The sequence below is a fragment of the Magallana gigas genome, chromosome 3, assembly GCF_963853765.1.
Source record: "Magallana gigas chromosome 3, xbMagGiga1.1, whole genome shotgun sequence".
In the NCBI taxonomy this organism is placed as follows: domain Eukaryota; kingdom Metazoa; phylum Mollusca; class Bivalvia; order Ostreida; family Ostreidae; genus Magallana; species Magallana gigas.
In genome coordinates, this window is record NC_088855.1 from 59,855,934 (window position 1) to 59,874,141 (window position 18,208).

The following is an 18,208-nucleotide window of genomic DNA, read 5'->3' on the forward strand; positions in this document are numbered from 1 at the left end:
GAGAGCACCAGGGGCGCATCATGTTTTAAGGAATTTTAATACGATCTCGATCTGAATAATAAACAGACCAATTTGAATCGATTATGTATCTATAAGTATCTAAGAGTGTGCAGGAAATTATATTTGGTTTCGGTGCCCGCTGTTTTTGTTGACAGCTAATAGTTTACTAACTCCGAGCTTCCAGGTATAAACACAACTTAATTTAGTTTATCTATTTCATTTTTCATTCAACAAAAGTAAAAAATAATAGATACAATACTCATATGAACAACGCTAAAAAAAAAGAAAACATAAAACGCTGTAAATAACATCATCACCACCGAAAGAATACTGTACGCACGAAGATCAGGAAATGGCGAACGTCATACGTTGACCTGCAATTATCAATATGGCCTCTTGTTTGACTCCGGTCCATTTAATTCTGAAGGGGCGTAATGGAAAGAAAACGACAATTACATAAACTCAGTGGCAACATAATCGTTAAAAGAATGGCCAATGCAAGTAAGGCACCATTTAATGTTTCGCCACTTGGAAGCAAATCGCGTGATCTGAAGAATGAGAGTTGGTCTGGATTGGAATCAAATTTTCCGGAAAGACACTGTGGCTACAATATCCTCGACGGTGTATGTCTGTAAACAGAAAAAAATGAAATATAAGGTTTGTATCAAGGTATCGGCTGATGAAGACACTGTAATGAATAATAACAATGTGATGGTCGATCACCATTATTATATCTGGCTCATCTTACATATTCTGTGCTACAGAAAAATGAACTAATTAATAATTAAACGCGACATAAATTCCGATGTACTTATTACTGAACTTTTTTTCTACAAAAGTATGCCATTGATATACATATACGTTAAAAAATACAAAATTTAAGATACAAAATTCAAGATTAAAGATAGCACAAATGAGACGAGGAGAGACACAATAGAAGTCCGAAGGAATACAAAGACAAGACTTCATAGAAGTTCCATTTATTCAAAATAAAATGTAAAGTACAGTCAAATTTTTTTATCTCGATCTAGATGAGACTGTTTAAAAACTTCGAGATATCCAAGTAATCGAGATATCGAGGATAAACTATTTAAAAAGTAAGTGGTTGGGACTTACAAATAACTTCGACATATCCATTGTATTCGAAATATCAGTGTACGAGATATCTAAGTTATACTTGGTACGATGTTGATCAATTAAAACAGCAAGAGCGTCTAATTAAATCTAAAATGACGTTTGATCGGCATCAAGATAAATCGTCATCCTTCACTTTCTACATTTTGGTTTATTGGTTATGTAGGGAATTTTTATTTTTTATAATTTTTTTCTCTATAAATCCATTTCTATTTTATGCACTGAGCTTGACACGTGTTAACAGATTAAATAACTTGCTCCCATCAATACCAGAACCCCGTCTGGCGTGATTTGTGATGCCTCCACTGTCGCTATCATATATATATATGCAAAGCTGCAAAAATGTATACCATGCGCTTAAATTTTGGTACGGTAGACTTGTGAAATGTTGAACATCAATCAAACGCCACGTGGTCGTCACCGGAAGTAGCCAATATACAGAAATACGCGTGTCTTATATGTTCTATTTACACAAGAGTATTTTATTTACAAATCATATATACATCTATCAGATAAAGTCTTTGGTTTTTGGAATTCCGAGCGCGGTCAATTCTTTGATGTTGTTGGCTCAGTTTTGGGAAGCCTGGGTATAACCCATCATATCGCGTGTTTACGGACACTGTTTGTGTTTAGTTTGTACTGAGCTCTTTAATCATGTGCCGGGGGGGGGGGGGGTCTTCAACACCAGAAATTGAATGAGTTCAATACAGTTATAAACATATTGATTACAAAACTTACTGATCAATGAACCGTGCACGACATTAAATTATATTAAATATCTCAGAAGCAACCTTGGTAGATCACACATGCTAGCTGATTCGTTACTAATGTAAGCGTTTTATCTAAGCGGAATCAATTTGTCTCATACAGAATTATAACGCGTTCATTTTGTGCGTTTTATTTTACCTTGTATCTTGCCCAAAGCAGTTTACATCATATTATCTCGCTCGTGATCGTTCTTTCTCTTTCATTTTGCTTGTGTTTTATGTTTTGTTCTATTTATAGTTGGAATAATTTGTCAAATTCAACCTTTCCTTTAAAGCAAAATCTACTTTAAAAAAATGATAACATTGTACTGAAATATTTTTGAAGTTGACGAAATTTTACTGAGTTTAAATTACAATTAAAACTTTTATTGAATTAGTTTTGAACCATAAATTGAACTTTCATAAAAGGGCACACGACATAGAACTACAATTTCATATCGAAGGGTTTTGAACTTGCAAAATCATTTTCTAATAAAAACTGAGGAACCACATTACAATATAATAGACTAATTTTTTTAACATATAAACGTCGCAAAATGGAGAATCCTGTGCCATTGTATACATGTACCTGGGTGAGCTTATCCCCGGCGACCTCCCGTGTCAGTGTGTTGGGCTTCCCCTTGTCGTCCGCCGGTACATTGTTAATCAGGATTTTACCGTCACTGAAGGACATCGTAGACTGACAATAAATTAAAACAATTCAGAAACCTGATCAATTGTCAATTTTTAAAAAATTGCATATTTACAATTAAAATAATCAAGCTAAAGTTTGGTTAGAAAAGGAGTTGAACAATGTGTATCATGAATACAGAACACTTTGTATAACTAGCATCTGTATCATGTATACAGAACAATTTGTATGATCCCGATCCATCCGTATTTGAGAACATAAATTTGATGTAATCAATTACAAATAACTTCATTGAAGCATTTAAAAGATATCTTGTTCATTTGTCTAGAATGATTGTTTTGAATTTATTCGAGCTAATAATATCGTTTGATTGAGAAAAATACCCAAAGGTTAAATCAATTAGGTACAAAGGTGCAGTTTACACCAATCAATGCATTAATCTTGTCTGTATGATCTGTTTTCCTTGATTCAGATCCGATTCTAACCCTGACCTAGGTTCTGAGTGTTAGATGTTACCTTGTACTTCCGGTCGTGTTCCACGATGTCGGTTTCCTCCCCTAGTTTGTGCCGGGAGTGAAGGTCTTTGATCGGGGTTTTCCTGGTGACGACCACCTCGTCACCTTGCACCTCGATCACCATTGTAGGTTTCATGGCTGACGCCATTTTCTTCATCAGGAATCCTACACCTTTAATCAGAATGTAAATAATGTAAGGCGGTACGACATGAAGGTCACGTTGTGCATTCATAATAATTCAAATTGTCAAGGTCTCGGGTCGCTGTGTGCGGAACAGCTAGGGGGCGGACAGCGATGATAGGTATCAGTATAGAACACACTCTGCTCTCTCTGACATGTGTACCGACTGTAGTCAGTCAGACAGAAACGTGTGTCTGTCTTTGCCCACTATTCTGTATCTGTAATATGGCAGTGACGTCAAAACAAAATGTGTAATGAAAAATATATTGGTCGTCCGTTTGTTTGTCGGGGTTTGTCTCTCTGTCCGCTTAGTTCTCTGTCTATTTGTCTGTCTGTCTGTCTGTCTGGTTTCTGGTTGTCATTCCATCTGTCTGGTTGTCTGTCTTTTTGTCTGTCTTCGTCCGTCTGTCTATCCGTCTGACTGCATCTGTTGTCGAGATTGCTTTGTTTGCTGTACAATTCTTTATTTGTCTGCCTGTTGTCCGAATGTACTTTAATTTTGATTTCATTAGTTACACTTTTTTATTCATACATTGGGCATCATTAATAATGCTAATTTAACATCATTACGAGGTCACATGTCCTCTCGTCTGGTTTAAAATTACACTAATATTTACATAATTATACTCATTAATGCCAAGAATTACATGCATATGCTGAGCAATTTTTTTTCTTACGGTTTCAATTTGAGAAACACATGCTCCCGTGAACCCAGAAATATGACAGTTAAATTAATCTACAACATGCCCAGGCACTGATATCGAAGCTCTGTGGCCTCGACCAGCGTTATTAATGACAAATGAAGTGATGTCAAGGGGTCCCGAGTAAAAATAAACACTGGTTATATCGGGGAGGGTGAATGCGTCCCGGAGAATGCGGCCTGGCAAATAAGACGACTCCCGGCCTTTGTCAGAAGATCGTTCCTTGTTCCTTCTGTCAGTCTACAGACAACGCTAAGTTCAATGTACTGTTTGTACAAGATCGTCTAAGGAAATCAAAATCAATAATCTTTTATGCATCATATTTGTCATTAGGCAGGGTGTATCCATTTTCAATAAGAAAGAAGTACAAACATGTTTTAATTATTTCAGTATGTTTTACACACATCATAAAACCCCGTGTCTGTCACAGAGTGTGTAATTTACGGGTTGCGTAGACACGACATTTAAATTAATCTATAAAAGTTATAAAATGAATAAAATCGACCATTTTATGTGTATACTTTTATATCGTACACGATCTCTCCAGAGTTATGAATTCCTTTTTAGGCGTACACCTCACAAGCCGGTAGATCCTGGTGATGGCGTTATACAGATATATATGGTTTTTATTTTCCTCAATACTTTCACCGAGACTTTAAATAAACAAGCCCGCTGTTTAAATCATTACGCTTACGTCAGAGTAATTAGACAGAATGCAATGAATGTGTTAATTTCATTCTTATTTATTTTAGGATTGCTAATTAATCAAGTTCATGATTACAAGCAACAAAGGTATTTGCAAAGAATTTGACTTTTATTAGACTGATTATACAAAATAAAAAAAAATTAAAGAAGGATGACGTTTTAATGCTTGAGAAAATTCAGAATTTTTTTATATTAGGAAATTTAAAAGAAAAAAATGTCGATTTTCGATTTATTTGATAAATTTGTTTTCTCCATAAAATTTTACAAAAAAATATAATATATCTCACCCATTGCTTCGAGATATTTAGCAATATTTTCCTCGGATTCCATTTTCCAAGTTCCACCGAATTTTTCGCTCAGTTCTTGAAGAGCCATAATGTTTGAAGAAAGATTATCACACTGCACAATTAAAAAAAAAAGCCAAACAATGCGGTCAGTTTCCCTTCTGGCATGCGCGGCCGGCAGGGGACAGTCGGTACTTCCGGTGAAACGCGCACCTGTTTGCCGAGAAGAGTGAGCGAGAGTGTGGTTATCTCCGGCGTCAGTAGGGAGAGAGGAGGGCTGGCTCTGTTAAAGCTCCAGCTACAGCGCCGTCCTCTATATCATCAAGTTGACATCACTACCAGTTTCTCCTTAACTTCTGAGAGTAACAGGTAAATCAGCATACCTGTTGGCAGCGCGCACTGTAACGGCAGAACTTACCGTTAACGATTGCGGCTGATAAAGAAATAAATGTGATTTATGTGGATTTTTTTTTGCTGTCTAATGAATTACAAAAGAGCAGTGTTTTTTGAAGTCATTGCCTTACTCTCGATGATTTTACTTTTGTTATAGGTGACCGGATATAAGAAGTAACAAAAACTGCAGTTTTCTTCTATAAATGTATAAAAATAAATATATATAGAATATATCAATATTCTATAGATAAGATGGAAATTAATGGTCTGAATTCCAAGTGGGTCAATGTGCATCGTTTATATTGTCACAGTGATGAATAGATTGCCAATCTGCAGAAGGAATGCATTGAATCTCAAGAATGAAAAATGAGGGAAAAATAAAACAGGAGAATGAGATTTATACGTTCTAATAAAGTTAATCGGTGTGAAATGGATAATGATAAATTGTGTAATAACTGCAAGAAAAATATTTCAAAAAAATGTTTTTTAAAGCGTTCCTCATGATAGACTGATTCTCTACTTCCCCTGTAAGGTGGCGTGACCGCATTCCTCTCCTCATTGTCGCCCTGGATTGGCCACTCTTGATCAGAGAAATTTTGTCTTGTCGGCGTTTTTATTCCATTATTTTTAACTTAAACAAGATTCATCATTAAAAACTCGTGGGAACATGATTAGGCATGGTATTTAGAATAACAAAGGAAGTATAAAAGCTGACTAGGAAAATACGCTAGCACAGCATTTTACCGAGCAAACACATATACACGGCAAGATAAAGGACATGCATGTACAAATCATCACTTTTTGTATGCTCAACTTAAACATTGAGTCTTTAGTAGTGTCGGAGTGAAGAAGTGATGGTGGTGGTTGGGTGGGGCGAGGGGGGGGGGGGGGGGGGAGATCGTTGATCGAATACCCAGACGCATCCAATGAAAAAGCCTCAGCCAAGAACGCAGGAGTTGTCTTTCCCGACACCTAAATATATTTTTGCACAAATGTTCACAAATGAACTCAACAATTCTATCGACAAAGTTTGAGAACTGATTTTTGCACACAACTGAACTTGCTTCTAATGCTGAAATTTTTTTATTCAATTAAATCAGCAAAGTCATTCTAAGAACGAAAACCAATATCTATATACTTACTTTAAATAATCATTTCAAATTGCATCTATTACTGAGTATGCACAGGTAATCATTATTGTAAGTACAAAATAACTGCATTGTATTAAAGTATTATGTCAATGTGAATTAATCATATAAGTTCTTGTTGAACTAAAAACAATTGATATAAACAGGCATATTCAACGTATAGTTTTATATTTTATATAATATGCATATTGTCTTTAGTTACCTTTTATCTCTATGCGATATGCTTTTTTGCTGTTTTCATTTATTATAAGTTCAACGTGGCATAATATCTTTATGAGCCAGATGTTGTTTGTTTAATACTTAGTGTATGAAAATGTGTGTACAAGTCACTAAAAATAACCTGCCAATTATACATACCGTATATACATGTATATGTATTCATATTGTTTCCCTATTCGTAATACTCAGGATGCGAAATGTTCAAAACAAACCAATTCTATTCAGATGCTGCGAAAAAATAAGGAAGTTATAGTTTTGATACCTAGTAAAATAATGGGTTATAAATTACATAGTTTTAAATGGAAAACTAATTAAAAAAAAGACATTAAAATAATTATACAATGTTTGTCACAAACATAAAAGCAAAATTAAAACTGGCTAAAAAGGTTAAAAAAAATTAAAATTGCTTCCTCACTGACCAACCGACTGAGCGAAACAGGAAGGAAGCAGTTGTCAAGGAAGAACATGTCATTGCTCGTTTACCCATTTGCTGTTCGAAACTTTCAGTACCAATTTAACAGTGTTTCTGTGTGTTGCAATGAAAACCTGCCTATTCTTACTGGCACAAATAGTTGTGCACGTCTTGTCGAAAGAATCTCCTAATGCAACATGTGAAGAGGGCAGGTAAGATTGATTTAAAGAAACAATATACCGATGAATTGTTCTTTGTTTAAAATTAAAATGAAATAATATCAATGAATTCAATTTTTGTCTAGATGCTGCGTGAACTTTTATAAAGATAAATTCAACGGATTTTGTGTTGGTGAGTTAATAATTTGTCCATGTCTTACATACATAAACGAAACTAAAGAATTCAAAGCAAAAAGAAAAAAGAAAACAATTTTGATTGGTCGAGATTTGTAGAGTGTCCACTTGGTACGCATGGAGTGAACTGTACAGGGACCTGTCCCCCTCAGTACTATGGACAACTGTGCAAAAGCCTGTGTAACTGTTCCATATTCCAATTCTGTAATAACAAGTATGGATGTTTGGAAAATGAAACAAAAAGTAAGATAAAAGAACTAATTAATAAAAAAAATCACATACACAAAAGATATCATTTATGATTAAATCAAATTATCAATGTATTTATGTGATAACTTCAGATTTGCAGTAATTATTATATGTTTTTCCTTTACCTTAAATAAATTGATAAACTAGCGTGAAAATATTTTCAGTTTAAAGCAAAACAAGAACATATATAGTAACCTATGATGAAAAGTAAAAATCCTCAATGTATCTTTACAATAGTTTCAGACTTGCATTTAAATCATTTGCAATTGTGCTGAAATTTGATAGTTTGTAGTGTGGAATATATTATGGAGTAGAACCGATAGAACATTTGAAGGAATGCTATTTGTTTTAAGATAGAATGACAAAAACTTTAACAGTGTCCTCTCTTAACGATCAAAAAGTTCACAAAATTACACATACGATGGTATTGTTTCACACACAATAATAAAGAAAATTTTTATAAAAATTTAATCTTATTATGCAGATGGCAATGACAACATTTGGAAGTATGTGGCCTTTACACTTATCGGATCCATTTTCACCATGGTTGTTGTTGGACTCGTAATGTTAATGAGATCCTTGTAAGCATATGTCATATGTATTTGATCAGTTCCTAAACTGATTTGCACGACTGATGCAGATTTTCAATTATCAATATTGCAATGTTTTGTGTCTTAAGGTTAGCTAAAAGATGTAGTCTTTGGAGAGAAATCCACGAGTCAAACGAGAATGAAACAGGTAAGTACATGCACACATTTTAAGTCCAGTTATGTATTTTGTTTTGTATACTTACTTCCCAATCAAGTGAAAAAAAATACAGACATCAGGTATAAGAATATAAATTTAAATTCAAAAGGAAACCCCGAGGAAGAACATAGATATGAAAGACGCAGAAGTTTACCATCAACAGAAGGGGTAGAAAATGAACAACCACGTGGTCAAGCTGAAGAAAACAACTACACAGATCTAAGGCGCTCTGCTCTGTTTCCTATCTATGACAATCCTGACGAGAGTATGCCTTGTACAAACTCTAACACGGCACCAGCTGATGCCGCCAAGTCCTTGGCTCTATGGGATTTATCAATTGATGGAGAAGATGACAGTTCTGACGAGGAAGAGAGTGAAGATGAAGGATATGGACAACTGTTTAAACACGAAATGTATAATGTTTTGTCACTACGCAGGACATATCCTGACAAATCTATCCATGTAAGACCATTTTCAAACGATGCAATGATAAACAGCTCTTCAAATGAAACTCCAGATGGATACCAATCTATTCAGCTAGCGACATCCAAAGTCCCCGAAGAAGCATCCAAAAAATTGTCAAGAAGTTTGTGTGAGAAGGCAACCATACGACAGAGCCTGATAAGTGAAACAATTGAAGAGTACATTCAGACCTCAAAAGTCACACGAAATCTTGACGTACATGAAGATGAAGTTGAACAACCGTGCATGGTGATTACAGGCGGTAACAGTGAAATACAGAGCACTGGAATCGACCAACCTTCGAAAAAGAATACCCGGCCGTACAGTTTGGCCAAAACAAGCTGGTCCTCTGACTTAACGCAAGATAAAATTACAATCGCTGAGAGCATTGATGAAGATGATGATGAAAATGAATATGATGATGTAGATAACAAAGATGATGATGTAAATAAAAAAGGTGATGAAAATGAATATGATGATGTCAATAAAGAAGATAATATGAACCAAGATGGAGATGCAGATAAAGATGACGTAATAAATGATAATGATGGAAATGAAGATGATGTATATGAAAAATCTCGTCCAATTACCCAAAGCAACATGGGAAATGAAACCTCAAAAGGAAATGATATAATACAAAAGTCATGCAGAGAAGCTGAGTGTGAAAATCAACCAGAGAAGACAACGAAGAATGAAGAATTTCCGGAAGTGTCTCTTACCGATTCTCCGGACGATAATTCTCCGAACCAAGTATATACACAAGTTATAAAGAAACGAATGCTGTCATCAACAGAAAATGAAATATCAGAAAAAAATCCAGCTGAGGTTGACCCTCTTTTATCTAAGAAGACCATTGGTTTTTCATCCGATGAGAAAGTTTTATCTGAGCTGTCAGGTTCAAGCCTTGTAGCAACTGATGAAGGAAATCTGAAGAGCAGTGCGGACAAAGACACGTCAGAAAATGATATTTCAGATATAACATACCGTTTGATTAATATTACCACCAACCTTTAATCTTGTGTCCCTCATGTGGTGTTAAACATCTTAAAGTATGTTCTGCAATAAATCATTGAAGTCATTGAAGAAGAACTTAGACTAAATGTGGTATACATGTATTTGTTGAATTATAATATCATTTAGGTGAAAAACATTTTCTCTTAAAAAATTAAGAGTATATTGTTTTCTTATTTATTATTGGTTTTATTATTAATAACTGATCGTAAACATTGTTTATTGCACTTTCCCAGCCAAAAATCCCCAAAATGTTGAACGTTTGAGCAAACACTTTACATTTGTAGATATCAATGATGATTTGACAAACACGACCAGTGCACATGGTATTGTTGTGTTTTCAATGAAGGAAGCGTGACTTTCAGATTTACATGGGAACCTGCTAAATATATAAATAACAAAGAGTATCATGTCCATGTTTCCTTATCAAACAAGTTTCTTCCAATTTAAAAGCACGTGACTGCTGTAGAATATTAGGGATAGGTTCTTTGACCTATTGAGTATTAGGATTGAATTGAGCGTATGTGGCATTACGTGAAAATATACACTTATGCAAGTATACCGTGTTTAATTCAACTTGAATCAACACCAGTTACTGCCATAGAACTATATTTTCTAAAAGCTTCCTCCTTGAGTTTCGTCCGAAGTTTTACCCATGCAACCCATCTACTGAGGAAAACGTACACACAGTCATCCAATATCGACGTTTCCGGAATTATTCTATGCTATTAAAATTTTAGAAATCTACAAGGAAGCTAAAACACTGAACATCAAGCTCTGCCATCACAAACACTTCATTTTTTCAGCCTCCTATCGGAGAACCTACCTAAAATAAATGGACACACTTATATTATAAGGATTCCCGAGAGGTTGTGCATTGTGAATTTGTGAATTTTAATAAAAACCCTGCTGTAAACGATTTCCCTGGGGATCAAACAACAACTACCTGCATTTGTTTGGTTTAAATGTATGTCAACAAAGCCTTTCTGAAATCAGATAAACAACGCTTTTTCAGTAATTGTAAATGAAATTGACTACACTATACAAACTCCAAACATTAACAAAAAACCCTTATAAGTTGAAAGCTCTCTTTTGATAATGAAAAAATATATTAACTGTTTAATAAAATAACCAAAATATGACCAACGATTTTTGGTTGGTTAGAATCTTGAGGATTTGTTTATACCATTTTTTATGACTTGTTAATAAAATTGAGTTAATAAATAGGTCGGAACCTGTTTGTATGCAGTAAATTGTTCAAATGGTTTGCTTGCTGGGGTATACACGTATAGTTTAAACCGAATTTTCAAGTAGAGCTTAAACATTGTATTTAGTTGTCATATTATTTCATTTTTCATTAAAAATAATTATATCCGTGCGTTCTAAAGAAAGTTCGGGTATATTATTTCATCCGTCCGTCTGTCACATTATACTTTTTCAAACTGCTGTTATATCCTTTAAACCAGCAAACGAAGCTATTGGAGTTTTATTTGGCACATGATTTAATTTTGTTTGTAATAATTATATAGACCACATTTTCTATTGCATAAAATGTTAAGATTATCGATTATCTTAAAAAATAATATGCAAATGGTGTTACCTAAAATTTTACATAAAGGACCGCTCATTTGTATTATGAGATGGGATTTCATCCTTTTTGAATATTGTGATTTTAAAAAATTACCGCAAATTTTATGTGGCCTTCATTTTTACTAAAACTTGTACAAATCTGTGTTATTAAGGGGCAAACACTTGTCGGAGTATAACCTTCTAACGACAGCATCTAGTTTCAATTGTTGAACTTTAAAGTTATTAAGTAAAACTAAATGAGTTACAGTAAAACAAACAAGTAACACAGGTCATGTTTTATTAAATAAAGAACTAGGGAAATTGTTTTTAAAAACAAGTTCTTGATACAACAGGAAAAATGTTGTTTTGTCTCGGTTCAAATTTATATAATTTTGAGTGCACTTCATTAATTATTGGCTGACAGCGAGAACTCAACATATGCAAGCATACATATTTCACATACATATGTTGTCATTTACCCAGGTTTTTCAATGGGCATTTAAGGAAGATATTCCTAATTTGACAAGTCGGAAGAAGTAAGAATTACCTTTTTTATCCATCTCATTGAACAGAAAAATATTCAATGTCTGATTCTGCTATAAATTCTTTGAAGATTAATTTATGAGAGCCTTATGGTGGTGATCATTTTTTTTACTATAATAATCTCTTTAAAAACAAGAGTTTGTATAAACATATGGAATGCCATTCAAATTTTGAATTTGAAATCTATGGAATTTTCTTAATAAGCCGTTCAACATATTTGATAAACAAATGAACGCAATAACTCGATTAATTTCAACGCAATCAGATATCAAAATGATATTTCTAGTGCATTTTAAAGAAAAGTATATTCGCTAAATATTTTCACTCTATTGCTAGTAGAAGAAGTCAAGTTTGCAAGTCTTTTTTGTTCACTGTAAACCGGAATTTTTTGACCGAAATTGGAGTTTTACAATCTGTCAATCTGTCAACCAGAATTGTCCTATACAGCTACAGTTTTGTACAGTTTTTTAAATAAAGATATATGTATAGTTCTTCTGAAGAATATGTTGAAGCCAATTTATTGGTAGATTTTCCTCCTATAATGGCCGGCTACAAGAATGCAAATGAAGAGGTGGATTGTGGTAGTGCTTGTTAGCGCTATCTTGAAAGATTGCGTTTAAAACATTGTCTAATGGCGTTTTTTTTAAATTAAGACGTAGGAATGAAAGAATTTCAAGTGTTTGTAACAAATATTGTTCTCTTGGTTTTCTCAGAAGATATTCCTTATTTGGCATGTGTCAAAGGTAGATTTAGGAAATTACCTACAAATATTTTAACATTTTAAAATGAATATATTCTAATATCTATTATCGATTATTATTTCATCATTTTTTATATAGATGATGGTGTAACTTTTAAAAATATAGATAGGTCGGGTCGTTGTCAGTAAGTGTTAATTAGCATTTGTAGTTTATTTCTGATAATTGGCGAACAGTCTATACAGGATACATTTTCAGTGAATGTAGTCAAATTTTAGAGAGTCAGCTTGGTACGTATGGAGTGAATTGTACAGGAAGCTGCCCCCTCTGTACTATAAATGACTGTACCACATGTACAACGAGGGTGATTGTCCTTTAAATCTTTGTGACACAAAGTTTGCGTGTATGGATTTTCAAAACACCAGTAAGAGATCTTACTTATTATTTGAATATTTCTTAATAGTAAAGCTTTTTTTAATGAAACATTTATTTATTGAGTTTATTAACCAAAATCAAAATTTTTTTTTTTTAAAAAAAATGACAAAACTAATGAATGAAGTATGTAAAGAGAACCAAAGACACATAAACGGTACAATCATTTCATACATATTTAACTATTACGTAGACGTTGCTATTACAGCCTTTGTTGAACATGTTCTTTATTGTTCAAAACTTCAGGTGCTTACATTCTAAACAAAGTATATTAAAGGATGCAAAACGTTTAATATGATAAGTTGTACACATGTCTTAGATCACCTACCCATTGAGCTGAACACTAGCATGCACGTAAAAAAAAGATGTTTTCTAAGAAAATTGATTTTAACTTGTCTTACAGATGGCAGTGACGACACGTGGAAAATTGTCGCCTTCACGCTTATCGGATCCATAACCTCCATTTTAGCTGTTGGACTATTAAAGTTGTTGAGATCTTGGTTAGTTTTCTTACTTATGCATTAAAACTTTTATTAAAAATAGTCTACATCTTATATTTAAGTAATTTAACACTATCATTTGTTTGTGGTATAGGAATTGGTTTTTTATTTAAAGGCTTAGCAAAAGATGTAAACAAGAAAACATTGTGTTGAACGGGAGTCAAACAGGCATGGACAACCTTACTCCAAATGGTACTGTTTTGGAATTTTTTTCCAAATAGTATCATTGATTAACACATACACTACCAACATATTAAATGATATCAAAGAATACATCAATCGTAACTATACTGGTTTTAATTTAAAGAAAACCACATGGAGGAAAATAAATACGAAGAACACAGAAGTTCCCCGTCCTACGATGAAATTGAGGCTGAGCATCCCTATAACATATTTGTTGAAAACAACTATGCTGATCTGAGGACTTCCGATTTTTCTCCTATTTATGACAATCCGGGTGATTTTGAAACTGAAATAATTAGCGCACGTTGATGCTAATTAGACCTTGGCTGAATATATGTAGCAGTTGAAAAGTTGCCTATCGGAACAATTAAATGTGTATGGAAGGTTCTTTTGAGCCGCACCATGTTTAATTGTTTTGTAAAGTATTTATGGTCAAAACAATTCATGTCAGGTTTGTTATTGATATATCTTTTTGATATATTATATTAGAGGAAAAGTATTTGCTTCTAAAAAGTAAATCGAAGGAAGGGTATTTGAAGCCTCAAACGTGAGGAATAAGTTTTAATGTTATGTGTTAAATAAAGACAACTAATAGTTTTTGTAGACGGTATAAACCTTCTTGCAATATCATTAATGGTGTGCGGAAGAGAAAAATGTCATTAAGGTTAAGTAACAATTAGAAAATAAATTTTAAACGTTGTAAGTTATATACGTTTCTTAACATTAAACATATAAACAGAGTAAAAATACTCCAACTCAAATTATATCTACGTCATATATCTGCAAAAACTAATAAATGATATTTGATATTGTAGCACAGTTGATTAAGGCGTTAGTTATTTATCTGCAAGTCATGAGTTTGAGATCTTTATTACAAACAACTATTCTAGAAGTGATGATACATGTATCCTGAATATGTTGTTTTTTGTTCTGATCATATAGTATTTCTTAGAAATATTTTGAACTTGTTAACCTTTATTATCTGCTAACTCATTGTTTTTTAAGCATTTTACAGTTGTGAATATGATTTTGCAATTTGTACATATATGAACTACTGTATTTATAAATTGCGAATTTCAGTGTTTGCGATTAGACAATTGTACGCAAATAGAAACTCATGGTGAATCTTGCGCACTGATGTCAGTTTTTTCTGTGCAATGACATAGGTTTAGAAAGTTATTTAAGAAAAACTACTTAACTAAAAAAAACATTGCTTTCATACTTTTGGTTGAAATGAGCAAAGAAAAGAAAAATAAAAGTTTATACAAATGTTAGTGATGGCTCGCACAGAAAGCACTCAATCGATTTTGTGCGACCAGTTACATAGACTCAAGATATTTAAAACTAATAGGTGAATAATAACTTAAACTAAACATAAGTTGTAGTTCACTTTTACTGTAAATGTTCTCTGTCCCAATAGCGTGTCCAAAGATATTTATGCTGCATATTTAAACGATTTTTAATATAAATACACATACATGTGAAAGAACTGCAATTAAAATCGATGGAAGGGAAAATTTCCAAGATAACTTCATTCAGAAATTATCTTTTTTTCCGCGTAAAAATCCACAGGAACGAAAACAGTTTTCCTATGGAGATTCATAATAGAAAATGTTGACATCTTTTGTCAATTCGGAAGCCACTCGGAATACCTCGCACAATTTTTCAACGTTATCATCCGAGCTTAATGATGACTGATGCAATGCGCAATTCCAGTAGACTTTCTATTTTAGCTGTGTATTAAAGCCTGAAAAGCAAGAGGAGGCATTTCAAAAGGAAAAACTTGGAATTTTGTTCATACTATTGAATGGACATCGTCTGAATCAAAAGTATTTTATAACTATCGAATAATTTAAGAAAATATGTGGCAAAAATATCAAGAATAGGCATTAATAGAACACGGAGTCATCCAATAATTAGAGAGTTTTTTTATTCGATCACACTTTAGTTTACAAGAGCTTCTATTGGAACTACAACGTCGCTATAACCAAAACCGGCTCCTGACATTTTTTATGGCTTCTAATGGAAGAACTTACCCAAATCAAATAAATGCACTTTTATTTGAGGGATCAAGTAAGCTGCACTGTGTATATCTTAACAAAATCCACAAAAAATGTTGCCGTAATCAAACAAAAAGAAGTTTTGTTTTTGAAGCATATCAACCATATCGAAGCAACTAAAAAAACGAAATATTCACAATTACTTTTATGTCCAAAATACTTTAAACTAAAACTTCAAGTTTGTGGTTTGCATCCAAAGCTGATAAGAATAAATATAACCGCGTAATAATTAAAACCCACATATTTAATACTATTTTTATATCTGTAAAACGTCATGATATAAATAACATTACTTTTAGGTAAATTTGACAAAATATGGCCAATGCTCTCAAAATTAAACTCTCAATTGCATAATTTTGAGGAATATTTTGATACGAAATATTCAAAGCATGCAAATAAAAATACCTAAATGATGAGCGCCAGGAATTGTTAAAATTGCCCGGAACTAAACCCCTTCCATTTTTTTGTCAGTTATACCTTTTCATATAGAGATTCAACCATGTACGTATAATATTGTTTCCTTTTTTTGTTAAATTGCTCTAATTGTATGGAAATTAATAAAACCAATAACACAGAAAAACATAAATGAGGAACAGCGTTGTGTTTTTGTCACTCGAACAAAAGGGGCTGACTTAAAAAAAAACAACCTATAATTATGCGGTGCTTGATAGAAGAGGAAAATGTTGTTTTATAGATAGTTTAAATTGATTTATTTTGAGTGTATTCATTTAATAATTGACTGACAGCCACAACACAACATACTAGTAGAGAAACGTAGATATAAACAAGTATTCCTTTTAAAGGAATGATCGGCAATAATGATATATTGATAGCTAGAAGCAATCAACATGATCAGTTTGATGCAATATAATAAAAAAAGTACTGTATTTTTACAAAATATAGAATATTTTGAATCTGTACACCATAATTTCATCAGTATAAACCGTCAACAAATTTAATTTTGAAATAAATTAAGGGAAAGCCGTTCGTAAACTCCTTGTCTAGTTTTATAATTTTAACGTAATTATTAAATGTTAATGTATCTTCTTCTTCTTCAGAATACTGAGTATGGCTCTTCAAAGAGCATTAACATGTATACAAGGAAAGAGTTGAATTAAAATAATTTATTGCGACTGAAAACATTGAATGCCATCATAACTAACTATTGAGGTCGCATTATAACGTGACCTTGTTTTAAAATCAAGCCATCTTTTTAGCTACTATTATGCAACATCATTAGATCGAGGTCAGTTCATATGATTTAGGTCAGTTCATCGAGGTCAACTGCATTACTCAATGAATCTTTCGATTGAAATTCTTACGGGAGACAAAATGTGCATTCTTGAATTAACAGGTCATATATATATATATATATATATATATATATATATATATATATATATATATATATATATATATATATATATATATCTTGTTGGATTGTAAATGATTTCATTACTTTTAAGTGTGCAAAAAGAAATAAAATGAAAACAGTGCAGTAGGTGCTTCTTAAATCAAGTTGACATCATTGCCAATGAAAAATCGATGTAATAATTGCAAGGAAACTATATAAAATCAAGTTTTGTTTTTTCCTCTCGAAAAACCTAACCCTTGCCAATAATAAACAAACGTGTTTAAAACTAATTTTCCTACTTCCCCTATGAGGTGATGTTACCGCAATTTACGTCTTAATGTCGCTCAGGATTGGTTAATCTTGATCAGAGCAATTTTGTACGGCGGGTGTTTTGTATTTATTTTCTTTATTTCACAAAACTATTATTATAAACTCATGGTTGCATGATAAGGCCTTAGTACTGAATCTGAAAGCTTGTCTGAAAATGGCACTAGCAAATACGAAAGCCGAGAAGGATCATTCGAGATTCGAGATTCGAAATACGAGATTCGAAATACGAGATTCGAAATTCGAGATTCAATATCTAAATTAACCAATCAAATCATGGATCTGAAACCTGTATCCTAGCAACATCAAACTGTTCTAAATAAAGATCATACGTACATGCTCTTTCCTACAAATAAATGTCTTAATAGCTCTTATATAGTGGTTATAAAATGGTTAAATTAACATTGATGAATTAACCCCACACAGTATAAACAATTAAATTAGAAATAACACTGTTGGCTTTGCGAATCTAAGTGGTTTTGTTTGCCCTGTATGTATTTCCCCCCAACAATTTTAACCCGAAGTGTATTCGTCCCAACTGTGTAAAAATCGGCTCGCGAAGAAAGATCTGTTTAATCTAAATGTTTTAGCTATGAAACGAAACTCAAAAAAATAATCGACATGTCAAAAT

The 18,208-nt window shown here is 32.9% G+C and overlaps 3 protein-coding genes across 3 annotated transcripts; 2 read left to right on the plus strand and 1 right to left on the minus strand.

Moving 5' to 3' along the window:
- Positions 1 to 185: 185 nt before the first annotated feature.
- LOC105341422 (fatty acid-binding protein, heart) lies at positions 186 to 5,235 on the minus strand. The gene is made up of 4 exons (XM_011447957.4): positions 4,921 to 5,235; positions 3,049 to 3,218; positions 2,470 to 2,580; positions 186 to 629 (listed from the first exon to the last, which is right to left on the minus strand). The coding sequence occupies exons 1-4, from the start codon at positions 5,006 to 5,008 to the stop codon at positions 579 to 581; spliced, it is 420 nt and encodes a 139-aa protein (XP_011446259.3). The 5' UTR covers positions 5,009 to 5,235; the 3' UTR covers positions 186 to 578.
- Positions 5,161 to 16,393, plus strand: LOC117680678 (uncharacterized). The gene is made up of 5 exons (XM_066080671.1): positions 5,161 to 5,286; positions 13,000 to 13,145; positions 13,557 to 13,653; positions 13,769 to 13,845; positions 13,961 to 16,393. Exons 2-5 carry the CDS (start codon positions 13,073 to 13,075, stop codon positions 14,143 to 14,145), a joined length of 432 nt encoding a protein of 143 aa, XP_065936743.1. The 5' UTR covers positions 5,161 to 5,286; positions 13,000 to 13,072; the 3' UTR covers positions 14,146 to 16,393.
- Positions 7,027 to 12,987, plus strand: LOC105341441 (RNA polymerase II subunit 5-mediating protein homolog). The gene is made up of 6 exons (XM_034442975.2): positions 7,027 to 7,301; positions 7,394 to 7,440; positions 7,542 to 7,685; positions 8,176 to 8,272; positions 8,371 to 8,429; positions 8,548 to 12,987. Exons 1-6 carry the CDS (start codon positions 7,216 to 7,218, stop codon positions 9,912 to 9,914), a joined length of 1,800 nt encoding a protein of 599 aa, XP_034298866.2. The 5' UTR covers positions 7,027 to 7,215; the 3' UTR covers positions 9,915 to 12,987.
- Positions 16,394 to 18,208: the final 1,815 nt, after the last annotated feature.

Excerpts from the sequence above, each read along its gene's own strand:
- LOC117680678 (XM_066080671.1), top strand. The coding sequence starts at position 13,073 with ATGTACAACGAGGGTGATTGTCCTTTAAATCTTTGTGACACAAAGTTT. Across the intron at positions 13,146-13,556 it reads TATGGATTTTCAAAACACCA|ATGGCAGTGACGACACGTGG; the intron begins GTAAGAGATCTT and ends CTTGTCTTACAG. Across the intron at positions 13,654-13,768 it reads TTAAAGTTGTTGAGATCTTG|GCTTAGCAAAAGATGTAAAC; the intron begins GTTAGTTTTCTT and ends TTTTATTTAAAG.
- LOC105341441 (XM_034442975.2), top strand. The coding sequence starts at position 7,216 with ATGAAAACCTGCCTATTCTTACTGGCACAAATAGTTGTGCACGTCTTG. Across the intron at positions 7,302-7,393 it reads GCAACATGTGAAGAGGGCAG|ATGCTGCGTGAACTTTTATA; the intron begins GTAAGATTGATT and ends ATTTTTGTCTAG. Across the intron at positions 8,430-8,547 it reads GTCAAACGAGAATGAAACAG|GAAACCCCGAGGAAGAACAT; the intron begins GTAAGTACATGC and ends TAAATTCAAAAG.
- LOC105341422 (XM_011447957.4), bottom strand. The coding sequence starts at position 5,008 with ATGGCTCTTCAAGAACTGAGCGAAAAATTCGGTGGAACTTGGAAAATG. Across the intron at positions 2,581-3,048 it reads AACACGACCGGAAGTACAAG|TCTACGATGTCCTTCAGTGA; the intron begins GTAACATCTAAC and ends ATTTATTGTCAG. Across the intron at positions 630-2,469 it reads CCGGGGATAAGCTCACCCAG|ACATACACCGTCGAGGATAT; the intron begins GTACATGTATAC and ends TTCTGTTTACAG.